Source organism: Platichthys flesus, chromosome 6 (genome assembly GCF_949316205.1).
Source record: "Platichthys flesus chromosome 6, fPlaFle2.1, whole genome shotgun sequence".
Taxonomy (NCBI): Eukaryota; Metazoa; Chordata; class Actinopteri; order Pleuronectiformes; family Pleuronectidae; genus Platichthys; species Platichthys flesus.
Window position 1 is genome coordinate 18,046,063 of NC_084950.1, and position 19,306 is coordinate 18,065,368.

At 43.2% G+C, this 19,306-nt stretch overlaps 2 protein-coding genes across 2 annotated transcripts; both read right to left on the reverse strand.

The window, feature by feature from the left end:
• Positions 1-752: 752 nt before the first annotated feature.
• On the reverse strand, positions 753-1,980 carry szl (sizzled). The gene is made up of 4 exons (XM_062390893.1): positions 1,697-1,980; positions 1,414-1,580; positions 1,196-1,288; positions 753-1,087 (listed from the first exon to the last, which is right to left on the reverse strand). Exons 1-4 carry the CDS (start codon positions 1,978-1,980, stop codon positions 777-779), a joined length of 855 nt encoding a protein of 284 aa, XP_062246877.1. The 3' UTR covers positions 753-776.
• A 3,592-nt stretch (positions 1,981-5,572) lies between these two features.
• mov10l1 (Mov10 like RNA helicase 1) lies at positions 5,573-19,306 on the reverse strand. Its single transcript, XM_062390359.1, has 27 exons — positions 19,176-19,306; positions 18,658-18,764; positions 18,360-18,547; positions 18,034-18,193; positions 17,641-17,753; positions 17,255-17,442; positions 16,899-17,039; positions 16,464-16,763; positions 16,075-16,272; positions 15,285-15,399; positions 14,793-14,970; positions 14,620-14,690; positions 13,744-13,835; positions 13,547-13,602; positions 13,014-13,081; positions 12,864-12,936; positions 12,585-12,766; positions 12,096-12,242; positions 11,696-11,817; positions 10,739-10,838; positions 8,706-8,852; positions 8,285-8,458; positions 7,949-8,098; positions 7,524-7,631; positions 6,818-6,958; positions 6,608-6,699; positions 5,573-5,768 (listed from the first exon to the last, which is right to left on the reverse strand). The coding sequence occupies exons 2-27, from the start codon at positions 18,752-18,754 to the stop codon at positions 5,741-5,743; spliced, it is 3,429 nt and encodes a 1,142-aa protein (XP_062246343.1). The 5' UTR covers positions 18,755-18,764; positions 19,176-19,306; the 3' UTR covers positions 5,573-5,740.

Below are 19,306 nucleotides of genomic sequence, written 5' to 3' on the forward strand. Positions count from 1 at the left end.
AAAGCAAGTGATTCATCTTCTCATTAGTGCGACATTGTACGATCAGCACCACACGCACCCACTATGAATACAGTCTCCAGTCATTCCAACCAGTTTGAGTCCCTTTCTACATTATGGGGAGACCAATTTGAGAGTACAATACTAATACTTGGTATGGCAACACGATAGAAAAAACAGTGCCGTGCTGCTCCGGTTCTCCTGTACATACCCCCTTCCCTTTGTTGTTTAAAAGTGCAATTTGCCAGCATTAAATAACGACTCAATGTGATCGACAACAAATGGTAAATGATATCGCCCATTGACACACACACACACACTCATACGGTGCATTTATGTGCAACATTGTTAATAATCACAAATAGCCATCAGAGATAGTTTTACAACGCAAATATTTTATTGTCATCTTTTTCTTATAAAATACACATCAAAACGATTTCATAAATACACCAATATCCTTATAGAAAATAGAATTTACAATCAATTTACATTTATTATTACTATGTACAAGAGTTGAGTGCATTTAATTCCAATGTGCTGCGAGAACAGAGATGAGACCGAGAGCTACAGAGGGAAGCAAATAGTGCTGATGTTTAGCTGAGTCCAGCTCTCGTCCTTTTTCCATTTAGCTTGCTGGACAATTTCTCATTAACACCCAATGTTAAGAAAGTCTCCTTCTCAAAACTGCTCCTTGATATATAATCTTAAAAAGTTATGTGATTCTACAATTCAATCATTGATTCAGGGCTCTAGTTTTCATTTGTTAAGTATCAGGCCAATCAACACCTGTGGTGCTTCCACTTACGTGTGGCCACTGCAATGTTTGCGTCTTTTTTGTGCCACGGGAAGAGTTGGGTGAGAGCCAGAGTGCCGTCAGGCTGCACAGAGCCGGTCAGCACGTACAGCTGGGAGCGTCCAGAGCGCACAAGGACTTTGGCACATCGCAGGTTGATGAGGAGCCACTGCTGGAGCAGGAGCTTTGTGTCGTAGGGCAGCAGAGGTCCCTGATGGATAAACTCGACCCGGCCCCCCACCTCAAATTCTGGTTCACCCGTGGGAAGGCGATGGCGATGGAGTTTGGCGGTTACAGCTGTGGAAAAGAGAAGAAATAAATTAATAAACAGGACTGAAAAATTTGACTCAACTAACATCATTACGCATCAGCAAGCCACAGCTTTCTGAAAGAATTCTGACTTACTGAAGTCATGATGACAAAAAGCCTCCAGGACAGTTTCCATTGCAGGAGCCTCTTCCACCGCTGGACAGTTTTGGCAAGCAGGTTTAGGAAGATCTGGGATCAAAAGCAAATCATTTAGTAAAATTACAGGGCATGTGAAGCAATAACATGCAACATGAACAGCCAGCACTTGAGAGATATGTAATAATACAGTATAATAGTAAGACTGTGGTCCTTACCTTTGGCAAAGTGACTTGTTTTCGCGTGGGGAGTGAGGCACGTTTCCTCTTCAGCCGGGAATCGGTCACATTCAAGAGCCTCTGGCCATTGGTGACCCTGGCAGGCCAGCACTGGGGCACAGCTGTCCCTCACTGCCACACACAGACTGCGGCAGGGCTGGATGAAACTGAAGGAGAGAAAGAACGAATGTCAAACAATGTACACAGGAAAACATGGGAGTGAATTATTGGGCAATTTGTGGACAAACAGAGAGTAAAAAAAGAAGTGGTAAATTCAACTTACGTGTCGAGACAGACGGGGGCGATGATGGAGCAGAGGAAGGCCTGGGCTTGAGGGTGGCAGCCTGTCTGCAGCAGGGGCTTCCAGTCCTCCGACCGTGGCACCACCTCCAGCTCCAGGTTGCTATGGCCCAGGAAATTGGGCAGACGCATCTCGGAGTATCCCACGTCTTTGCAGACCTTCATCTGGTTAGGGATGGTGACGCAGCGAGTGGACTGCCCCATGTCAAATGCCATTGAAAGATGTGGTGCCAGAGCCAGGAGAGCCAGGGTGAAGAACAGAGCCATGTCGAAAGAGTCTCGCCAAAAAAATACAGGGAATCCAGGAGATGGAAAGATCAGCTTTTGACTGAGGGCTGCCTGGTGTTGTCAGGAGACAGTGCTGTCCTTGGATGGCTTTGTCACTGCTGCAGCTCGCTTTATATACCGGTGCTGAGCCAGCCCCATCAAGTCTCCAGTCTGTTATCAAGTACCTATCAAAGACACCGAGACGATGTGTTGGGAGACAACGGCTTGTTTTGTGATGACTGCAGACAGAGAGGGGGGCCGTAAGCAGATGGAGGGCGTTGTGAGAATGAGAAGGGTGAGGTTGCTGGGGGGGGGGGGGGGGGCAATCACAATGGGCAATCACAGCCCAGCTTTCACTGTGTGACTGAGGCCCAGTATAACACAGAGCTGAATACGTTCATTTGCTTTTATGTTGTAGGAGGTATGAGACAGTAGTGTAAACTGACATGTAATGCTTATCACCCTGTGAGCTTTTCCAGCGAGTCAATCGTGAGTTTGTTATTTTGTTCACTTCTTACGTAATAACTTGTCTGAAAAAGATAGAAAATAATTGCACCCCCTTCTCCGTAGGCTAATATGAAGAGACAAATAAAACACAATCATCTCTGAGCTCCTTTGGAGAGAAATCAGATTTTTTCGTAGACAGACAGTCTCCTACATATTGCCAGTCCCTTTCATGTGCTCCTGCTTCCTAATTGGAGGGTTTCTTCGGCAGGGCCTCCGGTTCTCATTAGCAAGGCAGCGTCTCTCCTGCTCACCTGGCTTTGATGTGCCAATAACACCGACTGAGACCCACATGCAAAATACCACGAGGCTGCTTTTATTTCGCTTGCCTGTTTGATGCAAAGACATTTCAGCATCAGCTACTGTACAACTGGCGCTTGTCAGAAAAACAAAGATCTGTGTTATACAGTCTAAAATGGGTTCATGCGGTTTAAAAATGATTGCTTCAAACGATGTTCTAAGGACATATATGTACATTTCTGTCCTTTCTTTTGGAAATAATATAGATGTGAATATTCAACGGGATGTCTTTCAATGGCATTTCGTATATTTTAAAAATAACCAGGGCAACATCTACACACTCCTAACATCCCATTCAAGAGTTCCACAGATCCCGTCCTGAGACGCAGACCAGCGGCAAAGACGTCAGAGCTAATTTGTCTCGTTCTCTATTGTCTCCTGTATTTATGCCTCTTAAATCTAACAAAACAGCCACGTTACAGCATCATCGTGTTTGTTTAGATGTCGTCTGTCTCCAGATTTAGATGCAGATCTGCTCCTGATGCCTCTGGGCCCTCATGAATCAGAGGTCTCTATCCCACCGAGCCTGCGGCCTCAGACATGCTTCAGACGTGCCACAGTAAAGCCCATTCTGATTGGCCCGACTCCCAGCCGGCCACAGCCCTCCATCAGCCACAGTACAGCCAATGTTTTTTTTGTTTTCTTTTACGGCCCGATCTGATGAGTGGAGTTTGGGTAGACGAGTACAGCCCGTAAGAGGGGACTAACTGGGCAATTAGAGTCACAGACCAATTTGGGAGAACAATAAGGCCACACAATTAACAAGCTCCCCCTGCCAGGAGCCCAGCAGGGGTCTGTTGTTGGGCCTAATGGCTGCCCTGTAGACACGGTGTCTGTGTTGGTAATGTGTGGCCTGCCCCTGCCTCAGTTAATGAGAAGGTGATAAGAGTACGAGCTGAATTGATGGGCACCTGTCTGTCAAACAGACTTCAGAGAGCAGTCTGGTCAAAAAAAAAACATGGCTGGAGGAACAGGACAAATCTTTAGATACAAAATCACAACTATCAACCAACCAAAGTTGACAAAGTGTTGTCAAGTATTGGATTTTTTTGCTGGTGCAGGACATGCTGTCTGATTCAACACTGCCAGATTGATTGCAGGAATATCTAAGCGTAAATTCACCCTTAAATATAATAATTAGTTATTTTATCAAATAGTGTGGCTCAGTGTTCATTTCTGACTCGAGCTAAAGTTTTTAAAAAAGTAAATGAAAATCATAAAAAATAAATGTCTGCAGCAAGTATGATATGTATCTTTAATAACTATACTATGTTGTCTTGTTATGAGTCTCTTGGAAGATAGAAACGAGATTGTTCAAAAACTTGACGCTGCCATAAAATGAATCAGAGCTAGATTTCAGGAAATCTAACAATACTAAAAACCACTGGAGAACACAAACTATTAAAGCGCTGACCTACAACTCACAAATCAACCTGCCTGCTCAAAACGTGCTCCTGCTCTAGGTGAAACTTAAAAATAATATCAGATTATAATCTGGAAAGTAATTTCCCATGCTTCTGTCTTTCTGTACAGAGTATATGTTTCGAACTCGCTAACAAGCTGTGTGATACTTCCATTCTTGTGTACAAAAACATTTAAAAAAAGATGTGATGTTGAACAGCAGCAGACTGAGGGGACAACAGGAAGAATATTAGTTTCATTTTCTATTGTATATGTGATGACTAGTATATAGAAATTTACTATAAATATAAGATGCATCATTTCAATTCTAAGGCTGAACTCATATTTCTGTAATATTGCAGAGTTTTAAATTGTGAATCTGAAACGTTCTATTAACCTGATAAGAGAATAACAAGAGTCGTTTGGAGTCAAACTATAATGTGAAATAATCACACTTACACCATGGCAACGATATGGAGGTGATTTCGGATTGACAGCCATAATTTCTGATATCTCAAATATTCCATGAGCACAACAGTACTGCCAATACAAGGCTGAAAGTCTTCATGCTCCAATATACAGCGAGGACAGGTCACTGTGGAGCTATTGTAGTTATTGTCTAAAATCATTTATCTATAAAACAGGTTGGATTGTTTGTCCTGTGACAGATTGGTCTCGATGGAAAGTTGAGTCTTTCTGGACAGAGTGGGACAGCAGACCAAACACCTGAGACATACTTCAAAGACAAAGGTGTGACTGGATGGGGAAGGACGAGAGTGGGTTGGGGGGGTCTGGGTGTCTGAGCTGGGCTCCCTTGCAGCACAACACACTCAGATAAAAGCGGTCTCCTCCCTGCACATAAGAGACTCATTAACTTAAAGAGATTGAATCCCCATTTGTCTCTTTTTGCCCCTCGCCCCCTCCCTCCCCATTCACCCTTACCCAAAACCCCCCCCACCCCTGCATCCTGCTGGGCTCCAGTAGGACTGACAGTCCCCGTGCAGACTGTCAGTAGCACTCAATTGCCACATCCAGTCTCCGGGTCCTGTGGGCAGACGCAGCCACACCGAGGTGTCCAGACAACTTGCCCCCAGTACCTGCAGACTTCTGTGGATCCACTCAGTTTGTTAAACCAGGGTACTGCTCTCCAAGTACTAAAATAAAGTGTTTCGCTTGCATCTAATTTCTCTTTGATACTAAAGCACTGACATTTCTGCTGTCCAAATCAGGCAAATAAGATCATTCTGAGTAGTATTGTGCAGAGGTCATTGGAATTGCTGTGACGCAATTCACGATTATTTACCATTGATCTGAAAGGGCTAAATAGAAGAAAATCTTATGCACAGTCAAGCACATCAGGCTAATAATGACAAGTAATTGTGCAGTGTACACAATAATTATCTTTATTCATTTCTATCCCCGACTGGAGCTGTATTGAGCTTTCACAGAAACAAGACATTTCAGTCAACAGAGACAAGCCAAGGAAAAGTGAAGGGAACAAAAAAAATACAGTCCAGTTGACAGAGCTGAGGTACACCATGATTACATCATCCACCTATTCAACCCTTTGCTCCTCTGTAACACTGTGGGAGAGTTAGAGAAGTAAGTTGATTAGGGGCAGAAGATGGATTCAAACAACATTAAAACTCCATTTGTCATATAAAGCTTGTGAAATAGTTTTTTCACTTAGAAATGTTTTTCTACTTTGCAAAAAACTGAAAACTAAAAAACACCAACTTTGTGACAAGCAAAAACAATTTTAACACAAAGAAAAAATTGATTTACAGTTAATATTGTTGCATATCGCACACATCAGATACAAAGTATAGATTTATAACGAAACTCATGCACTCTGTGTCAATTTTTTTTGTTACATCTGTACAACTTGCAGCAATTCAAAACAACTAACTCCTTTACAAAGACTATACATTATTTATTTACTATATATATATTATACATCTTAAACTGAGCCATATTGCTATACTGTTTAGGATTTGCACCAGCTTAAGTTTAATTACATATACATTTCATGGGATGCCTTGGTGAGCTGCTATTATTTACTTTACATGAACTAAATCTGCTGACTTGGTCCAGCACATCACTCATGGATGTTATTTTATTTTATGTATTGCGTACTTCTGCCGCTGTAACACCTAAATCGATCCATCATTTCGTTTTCTGTCCTCCCGAATGTCCATATAAGACAAAGTAAAGATATTAGAAACTCCTCTAAATATAATTTTGTCTAGTACAACTAACATGACCACAGAGCTCCATCGTAAAAAAAAAGATCATAAACGACTTCATGGCAGAACCAGTTGTGTTGTGCTGCATTAGATTGTAAATGTGTACCTAATAGACTGGCCACTGAGTGTAAATGTCCATTATGGATAAAGCGTGCATCTGTGATGGGTTTACGTACATCTGGGAGTCTCTGAGGGAGGGAGGGGGGTCGCAGCCCAGATATGCTCCATTGATGAAACAGTACTGCAGCAGAGCCCTGAAGCATAAATCCTGGAAAGGGATGAAAACGTGTAAAGAACCTAATAGGCAAGATGCAGTGTATAACAGGACTGAACCAACAAACATGCTGTATTAGAGCCAGGATCTAATTCAGTGGTTTGTCACTTACCCTAATGAGAATGTGGGGATTTCCGACAATTAAGAGCAGTGCTTTGGGACGAGTGACGGCCACGTTGAAGCGTTTGGGGTTGGCGAGGAAGCCGAGCGAGTTCTGCAAATCATCACTCGGTACTGACTCATTAGAGCGCACCTATATCATCAGAGAACGAATACAGGAAATGTACTACGGGAAGGTTATGACTGATGTTCGTGCTCCACAGACTCTCCTCGCTTAAAAAGGAGGATAATGGCTGATGTGATTTCTTGATTCTGGCAAACAGTGGGGTTTTCTTTATTGTTGGTAAATCTCACAATTTAAAATACATTATAGTCAGCGCCTTCATATAAAGAGGCAAAAGTTAAATGTATATTTTGGTGTGGAGCAAAGATAGCTGCTTTTACAAGTTCATATTTTATGCAAGTTCAATGAAGAAGAGGATATACTGTAATATAATTCAGGATTTTAACTGTTCCTCAAAAATAAGCGGCCATCTGCAAACACCTTTCTGATGAGGAGAATTAGCACAGATTAGTGCTAGTTTCTCAGAAATACATTATTAAGATCTGATCCAGTTCCTTTTTTATACTTTTCAAGTGCTTGGATGAAATGTTAAGTCATGTAGATGCTGTTAAATTAAAAAAGGACATCTGATTCAGAATAAAGCTCATTCTGATGTTTATCTTATAAGAATTACACAGAGTCAGTGTTTGCCTACCGTAGACATGATGATGACCAGGAACTCTTGTCCTTGGAACTCTTCCACTGAGCCCACTTTGATGTCAGAGAGGCCAACTTTACCCAGCAGCACCCGAATCTTCTCACACTGAAAACAGCAATTTGAAAACAAGAACACGTCAGGATCTGCACAATGAAAAGCTGAACATCCACAATTCTAAAAGCCATTTAATGTTTATTGAGGTTGAATATAAAATGATATTGAATTACATTGTTTTCACCAGTTTGCTTATTGGTTACTTTGCAGCATTACACACAAAAAAGACTTAACTTATTTTCACAAATTTTGGGGAGGGGGGAATGACTCATGTGCTCAACCAATGGCCATTCTCGTTTACTTTACTTTTATTCTAATAAGATAATGAAAGTAAGTAGTTCCCACTCAGCTATTCTGAGGACTCTTACTTGTTTCTTGTAGGGGGCAATGATGCCAATGTCAGAGGCACCCACAGGGTTGTAGAGCTTCTTGGCCAGCTGGCAGCAGTAGAGCATCACCTGCACGGCCTCCACAGGGTTGAACCACGATGGGTTTTTACCTTCCCTCATTTCTGTACCCTAAAAAAGAAATCAAAATCACTGCAATAAATATTAGATACTATTAGAGTGCACAGATGTGACCTGGATGGAAACTGGTAACCTGGTGCAAATGTATATTCAGTCCATGGTCAACAATAAGTCTCACTCTACAGGAGATTAGACTTGCAAAGTTGCATATACGTTATTGAAAAGAGTCCTCCTTACCCTGACGCCGTGAAAGAGGAGAGGGAAGCCTTTTTTGGGCAGGGTTTTCCACTGACAGAGGGACTCTACTACGGCCCTGGAGGCTTCACAGCACAGCTCCCCCTGGTAGAAGAGCTTGGAGGGAAGCGTGAGCAGGGCCTCATGAGAACGATAGTTGTAAATAAGCTTAGTCACCTGTAGTAAAAAAAGAAGCAAATTCATTAAGTATACAGAGCACAAAGATTTACCGTTCTCAACAATTATTATTGTATTAACGTACAATTATTTAAAAATAAACATATATATACACATTACAGGCACCATGTAGCACAGAATCTACATAACATGTGAGATACTCATGATTGCCAGTGTGACTCTTTCTCTCAGAGACCACCTTAAAATAGCTGATCACACAATAGACTGTTGAATGCTGTGCACCCACCAGCTTTGGGTTGTATCCCCAGTCCTGTCTGGAGTACAGTGGGTTGGACATGAGCCTCTCCAACAAAGACACCCCCAGGCCAAATGCAGCAGCCAGCTTGGACTTCACTATTGGACCCAACTGACGGGGGTCTCCGGCCAACACTATCTAAGCAGGCAAGGGTACAAAAGAGTAATGAATAAACAAAGCTCAATCCATCAGGGAGTTAATTCACAATCTGTTACCCTGATTTGCTAAGAATACAGAAATACATAAATGAATCAGTTTATCCAGGAAAGGACCACAAGTGATAATAAAAAAGGCATGAAAAATGTGAGGGTAAGCAATTAATTAGTTTTAATTAAGTGAAGTGAAGAAGTAAAAATGTTAACTGCAATTGGTGTTGCTCTTATGCATCCACAATAGAAACAGGGCTGTTGCAAATTTAATCTTTGATCCAAATCTTTAACACCTCACTGGCTGAATGTGTTTACCCGCCTGCCCCAAAACTTCCACCATCATCCCCGTTCCCAAGAAGCAGAGGATCACAGGCCTTAATGACTACAGACCAGGCGCCCTGACCTCCGTAGTAATGAAGACCTTCGAGCGCCTCGTGCTGACCCACCTCAAGACCATAACCAACCACCTCCTCGAACCACTGCAGTTTGCCTACAGAGCCAACAGGTCTGTAGACGACGCAGTCAACATGGGACTCCACTTCCTCCTCCAGCACCTTGACTCCCCTGGCACCTACGCCAGGATCCTGTTTGTGGACTTCAGCTCCGCATTCAACACCATCTCCCCAGCTCTTCTCCGGGACAAGCTGACACAGCTGAGTGTGCCTGAGCCCACCTGCAGATGGATCACTAACTTCTTGACCGACAGGAAGCAGTGCATTAGGCTGGGGAAGCTTGTCTCTGAGACCCGGACCATCAGCACTGGAGCCCCTCAAGGTTGTGTGCTCTCTCCTCTCCTCTTCTCCCTCTACACCAACAACTGCACCTCCAGCCACCCCTCTGTAAAACTTCTGAAGTTTGCTGACGACACAACCCTTATTGGATTAATTTCCAATGGGGACGAGGCCGCCTATAGAGAGGAAGTTAACAGCCTGGCTTCCTGGTGCAGCCAGAACCAACTGGAGCTGAACGCTTTAAAAACTGTAGAGTTGGTAGCAGACTTCAGGAGGAGCCCAGCCCAAACCGCCCCCTCACCATGTGCGACTCCCCAGTTAAAACAATTGTGTCTTTCAGATTCCTGGGGACGATCATTGCACAGGAACTGAGATGGGCGGATAACATCCCCTCCATCATCAAGAAGGCCCAGCAGAGGATGTTCTTCCTGCGGCAACTGAGGAAATTCAGCATGCCGCGGAAAGTGATGGTTGAGTTCTACACAGCCATCATTGAGTCCATCCTCACCTCATCCATCACCGTCTGGTTCACTGCCTCCACTGCCAAGGATAAGGGCAGACTGCGGATCATTCGGTCAGCTGAGAAGGTCATCGGCTGTGATCTGCCGGCTCTCATAGATCTGTTCCACTCCAGGACCAGTAAGAGAGCAGGCAAGATCATCGCTGATCCTTCCCATCCTGGTCACCACCTGTTCCAGAGAATCCCGTCCAGAAAAAGGCTCCGGGCCATCAGGACTAAAACCTTGCGTCACCTGAACAGGTAGTGGGGCTCACAAACAAGCCCCCTGCATCACACTGACTCGGCTGACCCTCCCCCCCACCCCCCACCCCCCACCCACCCTTGCACATAATTCATAACTCTATATTACTGGCACTATCACCAATCTCTGCACCTTAAAACCACACGTTACTCTTTTACTGTATATATTGTCTTTTATATTGTTGTTTATATTGTTTGATATTGTTGTTTTTATATTGTTGTTTGTAAAGTGCACCAACCACACCAAGGCAATTTCCTGTATGTGCAAATATACATGGCAATAAAAAGAGTTCTGATTCTGAAAAATATGATATAATTAGACAAATACTGGATACTTGACTTCACTATGAACTAAGACTGTGTGTGAGTATGATGTGTGCTGACCTGTCCATCTCTCTCTGACACAAGGCTCATGGGGATCAGGGACTCTGGCTCAGTGGCCTGGCCGGCTTCGTCCAAGAACAAGTGAGTGAAATGTCCCACTCTGAGTAAGATCAAAATCATAGTAAGTAAATAGAAACTGAAGTAGGAGACAGTGTGTTTGGACACATTATACTATTTCACAATACATTTTTCCTCTTTAGTGTGTTATTGAAGTTTCATGTGTCTGTAAAAGGTCTATACAGTTCATGGTAAAGGGAGCCCCTCTCCCCCACAGAAGTCTCTGCTCCTGTCATGCATCTCTCCAGTAGTCTGGCTGATACTTCTGGGGAATCGTGATGTCCTGTGATGAGTCATGCCTCACATATGCAGAATACATGCCTTGCGGCTAGCATAGACCTGAGTTTTTGAAGCAGAGTTCACACTCCTTGACTTCCTTTTTCGTGCGATTGGGAGTCTTGCAGGTATAGTGAGTTCACACTACAAAGCTGACTGGAAACAGGGGGTCACACACTACACAATCTTTCACGAGGACCAACACCTGACAAAAAACATTTGTTTGTGAAGCTAGTCCGAGTCAAAATGATTCTCCTGCTCTTCTGCGTCATCCTTCTCACAGCATGAAACATCAGGCTGGATGAGGTGACACATTTACCACCTTTACCTTGTCCTGTGTTCTGATGTCTGGAATTGTCACAGACACAAACTAGATTTACAGCAAGTTAGAAATCTGATCAGAATCTGGGATTCATTAATGACGAAAAATCATGTGAACTAGGCTTTAGACCGAGGCTACAAAGAGGAGCTTCAGCAGTGAACATAATGAGGAAATTGAAAGCTTGTCTGAACATTAGAGCATGTACACCATTTCACCTAATAGCTCAAATAAAATTATGAATCTGAATATGAGCATAATATATCTCCCCTTAACATGTATACACTGTTGAATACAGCTCTTACTGTAGTCCAATACTGTGGAACATCCCAGCACTGGAGCAGGTGCTGACCACGATCCTGTGAAAAGAGGCCTGACGGATGTCCTCTCCTGCCCTGGAGTACAGTCTCAGCACTTCTGGGATTGACTAGTAAGAAACAGACATATCAACGTGGCATATACATTTTTGATTATTAAGCAAGATACTAAAAGAAGATGCGGGCAGAGTATTTCACCAAAGCCTCATCTATTATTTATAAAGGATTACTGACAACTGTACCACCCTACCTGGTGGCGATGGCATCTGTACAGACATTACTGCACAGTGGAACATGCATATTCTCCCTTTGATCATACATAATGAAACTGAGGTGCCTGTAGCCAAAAACCTGCAGTGAATAACGTTTTCCTGCTGCTGCTGGGTACCTCATCCTGCCTACAAGACGCATTGACGCGGGCCAGACTTGCTGAATGCAGGAAGCCGCTCTCAAGCAGACGGACGCAGATGAGATCAGCAGCACTGTTGGAGGGAGTGCACACGAGGACCCGGCTGCTGGGGATAAAGTGGTAAACCTGGAGGGGAAAAGACTTTGACTATGAAGTTGCTCAAACAGGGGACCAGAGTGAGAAAAACCTTAGGCAGGTACAAACCCCGATGACCACTACAGGTAATATAGTTTATAATAACTTAACTTATGATTTCCATCAATACCAGTATTTTCAGATTATTTTCTAAAACACATTATGTTCAAGTCTAATTATCTTTGAACAAGTAATCCTAAAGTTAGGACTGATTTGCTATAATCATAAAACACATTATCATCAATACATGGGGTTTCTTTTGAGAGGTTTGGAGCTACTTTTAATGTTACACTGAATTTAGCCTTTGAGAAGGGAGAGAATGTGTGTATGCACCTGTAGTATGGCCTCTATGAGGGTGATTGTCTTTCCGGTGCCTGGAGGTCCAAATAGCACATATGGAATGGGGCGACACTCTCCTTCCAGGATGCTCTTCACTGCCTTTCTCTGAGGGGGGTTCAGCTCTGGGTTAAAGAGGTGCCCTTGGCTGGGAATGGGTTTCGACAGCAGTCCTCCACCTAAGAGCAATAATGCTTTTGTTATTGATGTGCACAAAGTGACCTGATATGTAAACGAAATGTTAAAAACAAAACTGAAAATCAAAGTAACTTGTACTTTTAGTCTGCGTGGCCTTTGATTTCATATCGATGGAAACCCTCGACACCTTACTGTTTTTCGGACTTGGAGCCTGGTTTTAAGATACAGATACAATTAATGAAAAGCTAAACAAAAACAGACATTGGTGTCTGAGTTTCTTTCTTTCACCTCATTGTCCTCCATCCACTTTCCTGTCCACTGAGGGGTTTGAGGAGTCACTCTGGAGGGGAAGAGAACTGCACAAGAAAGGGGAAATGACAGCAATTTAAACCATTTAAAAACAGATACTATTAAAACCTAAACCAAGCAGGTTAAGCATTTAATTGGGGATTTTGTCTATTAAACTATTGTGGTGCTACTGTGTGAAAATGATTCTAAGCATCTGTGCAAGCTAACAATACTAGTGTACTAAAGGAGGAGGTAAAGGACAAATAGCGTCCTCTGGTGTAAGTTTTGTGTTACTGAAATGAGGCAGAAATATTTACTCTTTTCTTTAACTTTGCAAACAATGCGTACTCTATATCATAAGGAATTATCTCTTTTACCTATATATTTACGATAATATAAAGACTTTTACATAGCATTTATCTATTATTTCTTATTTTATATAATTTGGATATTAACCTTTTTGAAAACAATAATCCCTAAAATGTCAGGAAACACATGCAATAAAGAGCAATTCAGAAAAAGCCTCAGCTTACTGCCTCCAAACTGCTTGGTCTGGAGAAGTGCATTATGACATCGCCTCGAGGTTGTTCTGCAAATGCAAATGGTCAAAGGACTCATATTAAAGGCAAATTGAATCAGATCAACCACAAAGCATTATGTGCAACTGAAATGTAAAAGCATCATTGAGAGAAGAATTTAATATGATATTAAGACTTCCTCTTTTTCTCACCTGTTGTAAGAAAACTCGACATCAAGCGGCTCTCCGATGTAACTGCGCTGAAACTCTGAGTTTACTCTCAAACTAACATCCTCATCATTGATCTGTGTCAAAACAGAGCATCAGATTACATCAACATTTTATCAATATTTATGATTGATCGAGCAAGATGCATCCCAGTTCCAAAAATTCACGCCCGAAACTGAACAGACCCGGATATGGTTTACCAGAACACAAGCCGTACCCATCTTTCATTTGAAAGCTGGGAACCGGACCTTTGCAGAGCCGAGAAACGCTGGACTGGAATCAGTCCGGGAGACCCGACCGGAACAGATTTCCACATTTGATTTCTTTATTTAGTTAATATTAGTTCAGAAGGTGTCAAAACCAAACATTGTTTTTAACCTAAAGCCATTTTAGCAGCCTTGTCCCCTGTTCCTGGCCATGAATCAGCTGTCCTCCAAGAAAGAGACTTTGTGCTATTCTTCATTTGCGGATTGTAATAGCAGCATGGCTAATTTAATCGACTAGTGAGTTCAGATTAAATCTTAAATCTTTATCTGTTAACATTATTCGTTTACAATTAGATTTGCAGTTCTGTTCCAGTATAATAAAGATAATTTGGATATTCCCTTCTACAATTACATGTTCGTAGTTGTGGCTGCTACCATTGCTAAATAGCTATTATCTATGGCCGCCCAGAAACCCTTTGCATTATTACACATATTGTTACATAGACCTGGGCCAGTGGTAATAGAACAGGGCCCGACCCGACTAACTGTGTAAAAGGTGGATCCAACCCATACAGGTCCAGGGTCAGGTCTTGGGTCCTTGGCTTTGTGTGGACTCGGGATAACCTGTACTTCAAAGTATAAAATATCTCCGTACCTCAGTAACGAAACTCAAGTACTCCATTACCGCACCGTCACTCCGTGGTTTCTTCAACACTATTCTGTCCCCTGTAGAAACAGCTAGTCAAGACTTCTTGTGTTACACAAAAACTTACAAGATAAATCGCTGCAATACCTCAGCATTAACAGAAAGACACTTATATTATTCACCTATATTAAGACTGGGTCTGCCTTCAGCCAACCCCAAAACCTCTAAGTGCAGGTGGACAGCTCCCTTCCTGAGAATGGCTCCAATGATTGTGAATTCTCCCACTTCCCTCTCTGCATGCAGTTCTTCCAACCAGAGAAGGGCTGAGAAGCGTGAATACATGTTGGATGGTGACAGCACCTGAGCAAAAAGACACAGCAGGAGAAGGAAACCGGATATTTCAAATTATTCTTTTCCACACCAAAGGTGAAATATAACACACAACAGGAGAGTCTGGAGCAAACTCTGTGCTGAAAAATGTTGACCTAGAGCTCATCTCCTTCCTTAGCATTTAATCTATACTTATGGTAAGTAAACATTGGTAGACTCCATCATCAAAAATCAATGGCTACACAACTAATCAACACGTGTTGATGAAGTGGCCCCCCTTTTTTTTTAATACTTTTCTTACATTGATCAACATGACCACTAAACATCATCATGTGCCTGCTCACCTCTCCGAGGCTTGGCTCAACCACCAGCACGTCCCTCTGCGCCTCCACACAGTCTCTCAAAGCACGAGGCGCTGGAAAGCTCCCTAAGAAGTTTGGCAGCCGCCGATTAGTAAGCCTGGTGGAGGAAAAGCCAAGTCAAACAAGGGGACATAAACAGTACATTTTTGACAAATGTAAGCCTGTGTTTCAGAAATACACAGAGGAAGCTATCTTCATGGTCAATTAGGCACAGCAATGTACACGTATAGTATTTATCACTTATAATAACAACAGACATCTATGACAATCCTGACAGGGTTTCCTCTCGGATTCTTTAACTGTGAGTGTGTGCGTGTTTGTCTGCTCTTCACACACAAACTGACAATCGCATTCAAATAGTTATTAATCATTGTTATCACGAATCCAAATTGTTGCAATCAAATTTAACCTGATGTCCTGGCTGTGTGCATCTTGTGTGGTGTGTGGCAGGTGAGTTGCGTGTGTACAAAATGTTGATTTTTTTTTTTTTTTTATGGGAAATGTGTTCCCCATAAATTCTTGAGCTTCAAAACTGGATGGATCCTTAAATCTTCATTAGTGTTGGTGTTCATTGTTGAAGTACAAACTGAGCGCAGACCAGTGGGGGAGTGAGGAGGGAGGATGGGATGCTGCTGCAAAATGATGTACTAAATCTAAATACTCAATTGACTTGTATAAAAGGCAAAACACAGCAAAGACTGGATATCAGTTTCCGTAACAAAACGTATAGACTGGTGGGCAATGAATTCCAGAGCTCTTCCTCAGTGCATACCTTGGTGGACCTTTTGCAGCACTGACAGTGATCACTTGAGAGGGTACTGCTGGGAGAGAACAAGCGTCACTGGGAGCGTAGGGCAGCGAGGGCTGCAGCAGGTTCTCCTCTTCACTGCCCACTGTGACCTCCAGGCGCCTCCCAATGGTGAAAGAAGAGAAGTGCAGCAACAGCAGCTCGGCACAGCTTCCCAGACTCCTGAGCAATTTCCCCATGAAATTCAGACACACTTGGCACCTCAGTGAGTGGAGCTCATTTTTCATGGCAGCAGAGCAAGTCCCGACAGAGATGAAGCCAAAAACTTCTACAGTCTACATTTATCTTTTTGACCCATTACTCCTTCTGTAATTTATACTATATTGCCACAAGAATTTAAAAAAGTAACTTACTTTGCTTGGCAGGCTACTACACAAGCCAGCCGCCCTCCTGGTGGAATATCCAGCTCTCTTTCCTGGATATGGATATTCTCCTTATCCACATCACCATTTTCTTTCTCTACCTCTTTTAAATCACAGGCTAGATGTTCAGTAGACACAGGAGTAGAGCCAGGCCCTGAACTGTTTCCACGCAAATGTTGTTTCCGTCCCTGTGATGCGGAGTCTCTGACAGTAACAAGGCTGAACTGTTTTTCAGAGTCCCAGCCGGCAAAGTCGCAGCATTTCAACCTGTGGTTCTCTGAACCTTTATTTCTGTTGTAGTAGAAAGATGAAAATGAATCACAGTATAATGTGCAACATCAATCAAAAATGAAGGGCAGTGCCAATGCTTACAAATTTGTTCACTTAGAATGTGAATATTTTCTTTTTTTTATTGTGGTCACTTACTGTATCCAAAGCACCAGCTCTCGTCTCTCCCCAATACTCAGATCTCCAAACTGTCCATACTCTGTTACGTTCAGGCCTCCTTTGTTTTCAAGGAGGCTCTGGACTTCAGTATCTGGGAGAATTGCAGCAGGAAGACTCACACTGCAACACCAACAAACAAAAAAGGAAGGCATCAAATTACTTATCTGCATCACCATCATCGAAATTTGAACACGGTAAACTGAATACCACGACCTTGTGAACTTGTCACTGGTATTACAACAATCCAAAGATTAAAAACAAATCAGCAGATTAATCAATAATGCATCTAATTGTTTGTTGAAGTCCTATGAACAATAGAAGTCAAAACACACTACCTCTGAAGACAGGGCGCCATGCACAGGGCTCTCCAACTGTAGATGGACTGATTGCTCTCCACCATTACCAGGTTCACCAGGTGCCCTAGAACAGGCCGGTATTGTGCGGGCAGTAGCAGAGAGTCCAGGCTGAAGAACACTTTTTCCTCCAGCACTCCATTGTTACCAAACACGCTGGTCACACGCACCTGAGAACAGAGGATCATTCAAATAAGGGGAAAGCAAAAATAAAGAAGTAATTACACTTAGAACTTAACAAGGATTAACTCCTGCATGAGCATAATTACTTTTGAGGCACTAACACAACATTTTTTTAATCTTTTCCATATGTAGTGCAAAAAGCCTAATAAGTGTGTAGAGCCTAACACTTTCAATGATGCAATTACCTGGTCTAGGCGGCAATAGCGTAAGGGGACCACAGAATGAGCCTGGGTGGTCCACTGGGTTGGATTGACAAAATATTTAGCTTGGACCCAGTCTCCTTTCATTGGCTCATAACCTAAAAGAGAGGAGAGGAAATACACTGAGTGTGCCAGTGGGCAGGGAAGTCAACATCAGCATTCATCCAAGTGGTAGTACATTTTGGTCTAGCTGCAAGTTTGTTTAACCCACACTCGGTCTTAAAGCTAACCAAACATCAACTGTAAAACAAATTGAAGAAAAATGCTGTCTGGGGCTCCATGACTACTGTGGGCTAATGTGACACAGTAAGTAAATGCAAATCATCATGGAGGTTAAACAGGCTCAAACTGTTGGTGTGTGAAGTACAGTAGCCGTACCTTCCCAAAGACTGTTGCGTGGGAAGTATGTGGTCTGGTTAATGTAGCCGCCATCTCTGTCAAATGACGTGACTGTGCCGATGAGAGGCCGGAGATGCATGCTGTCAGCCTCTAGGGAGGTTCTTCCTCCGTCCTCCCAGGCATCGGCACTCTTCTCCACCTGAACGACAGGATGAAACAGCCTGTGTATTGTAAAGCCCAAAATGGACGTCCATATCCAAAGTGGTACACAGCCATTTGGATTCTGGCACTGGATCAACAGGCTGCGCATATCCTGTACTTAGGAACACAACCTTTGAGCTACTTGCAGGAGAATAACGACTCACCCTGACAGCTTTCCATCCACCCTGGGCACCATCTCTCACTGCTATACAGTTCACCAGGTCCCCTTCTTTCAGCGGCATCCCGCCCAACACCTGGCCGCTGGTGAAGTACACAGCACCGTCTATCATGCCATGGTCGAGGAAGAGCTGGGTCACCACACCGCCCCGCAGGTGGCGGACGTCCTCCGTGCCTGACCCCCGTGAGAAATAAGGGCCACCCGACATGTTAGTGTGTTTGAAATGCAGTGGTTTAGATGTGCAGAATGGCGGAGACAGGTTTTTTTAGGGTTGTTACATTGACCTGGTGCACTGGGGAAGCTGTCTTCTCCATCCACCTTTTCGGTCCTCCACAGTGGAGACACCAGCTTGGACAGCACACAGCGCAGGGCAGTCAGCATGTCTGAGCTCCTATCAACAGAGAACAGCTTTAACATTACATTACATTACATGTCATTTGGCGGACGCTTTTATCCAAAGCGACTTACAATTAGTACATTCAACACCTTTGGCAACCCGATTAATTTAGCCAGTTATTGGAAGCTAGTTAGCTATAGGTGAGCTAGCAACGTTAGCTGTTATACTTCCTGAGCTAGCTAACGCGTCCAGGAGCCGGAAAAACAACACAGAAAATATATTTTTTTGGAAGTAAGCTCGGTCGTCAGCAAATGCAGGTTTTTGTTATTAGCGCGTTAGCAAAAACGGCCTCAAGGCTAATGTTAGCTAAAGTTACCTGAGCTCCAACACAACGCCCAGCGTGTGGATAGAAGTACACAATTTACGTGTGGAACAGAGGAAGCGCGCAGATTATTTAAAAATTACCTTTCTCAAGACTTAATATGAAAGTGCAGTTCACGTGTCAGGATCAGGAGCGAGCCTTCTGTGCACCTTTCTCACGAATACGAAGTGTTTGACGGGCACGCGCGGGGGCACCAGGTCATGGCTTTGGTGAG

What these genes read in the sequence shown, in the direction of transcription:
- szl (XM_062390893.1), bottom strand. Translation starts at nt 1,980, where the DNA reads ATGGCTCTGTTCTTCACCCTGGCTCTCCTGGCTCTGGCACCACATCTT. An exon ending in GCCCCCGTCTGTCTCGACAC is followed by an intron (nt 1,581 to 1,696) that starts GTAAGTTGAATT and finishes TCTCTCCTTCAG; the next exon opens with TTTCATCCAGCCCTGCCGCA. An exon ending in AACAAGTCACTTTGCCAAAG is followed by an intron (nt 1,289 to 1,413) that starts GTAAGGACCACA and finishes TTTTGATCCCAG; the next exon opens with ATCTTCCTAAACCTGCTTGC.
- mov10l1 (XM_062390359.1), bottom strand. Translation starts at nt 18,754, where the DNA reads ATGCTGACTGCCCTGCGCTGTGTGCTGTCCAAGCTGGTGTCTCCACTG. An exon ending in GCTGCAAAAGGTCCACCAAG is followed by an intron (nt 15,400 to 16,074) that starts GTATGCACTGAG and finishes TTCCTCCACCAG; the next exon opens with GCTTACTAATCGGCGGCTGC. An exon ending in AGTGGATGGAGGACAATGAG is followed by an intron (nt 12,937 to 13,013) that starts GTGAAAGAAAGA and finishes TCTTAAAACCAG; the next exon opens with GCTCCAAGTCCGAAAAACAG.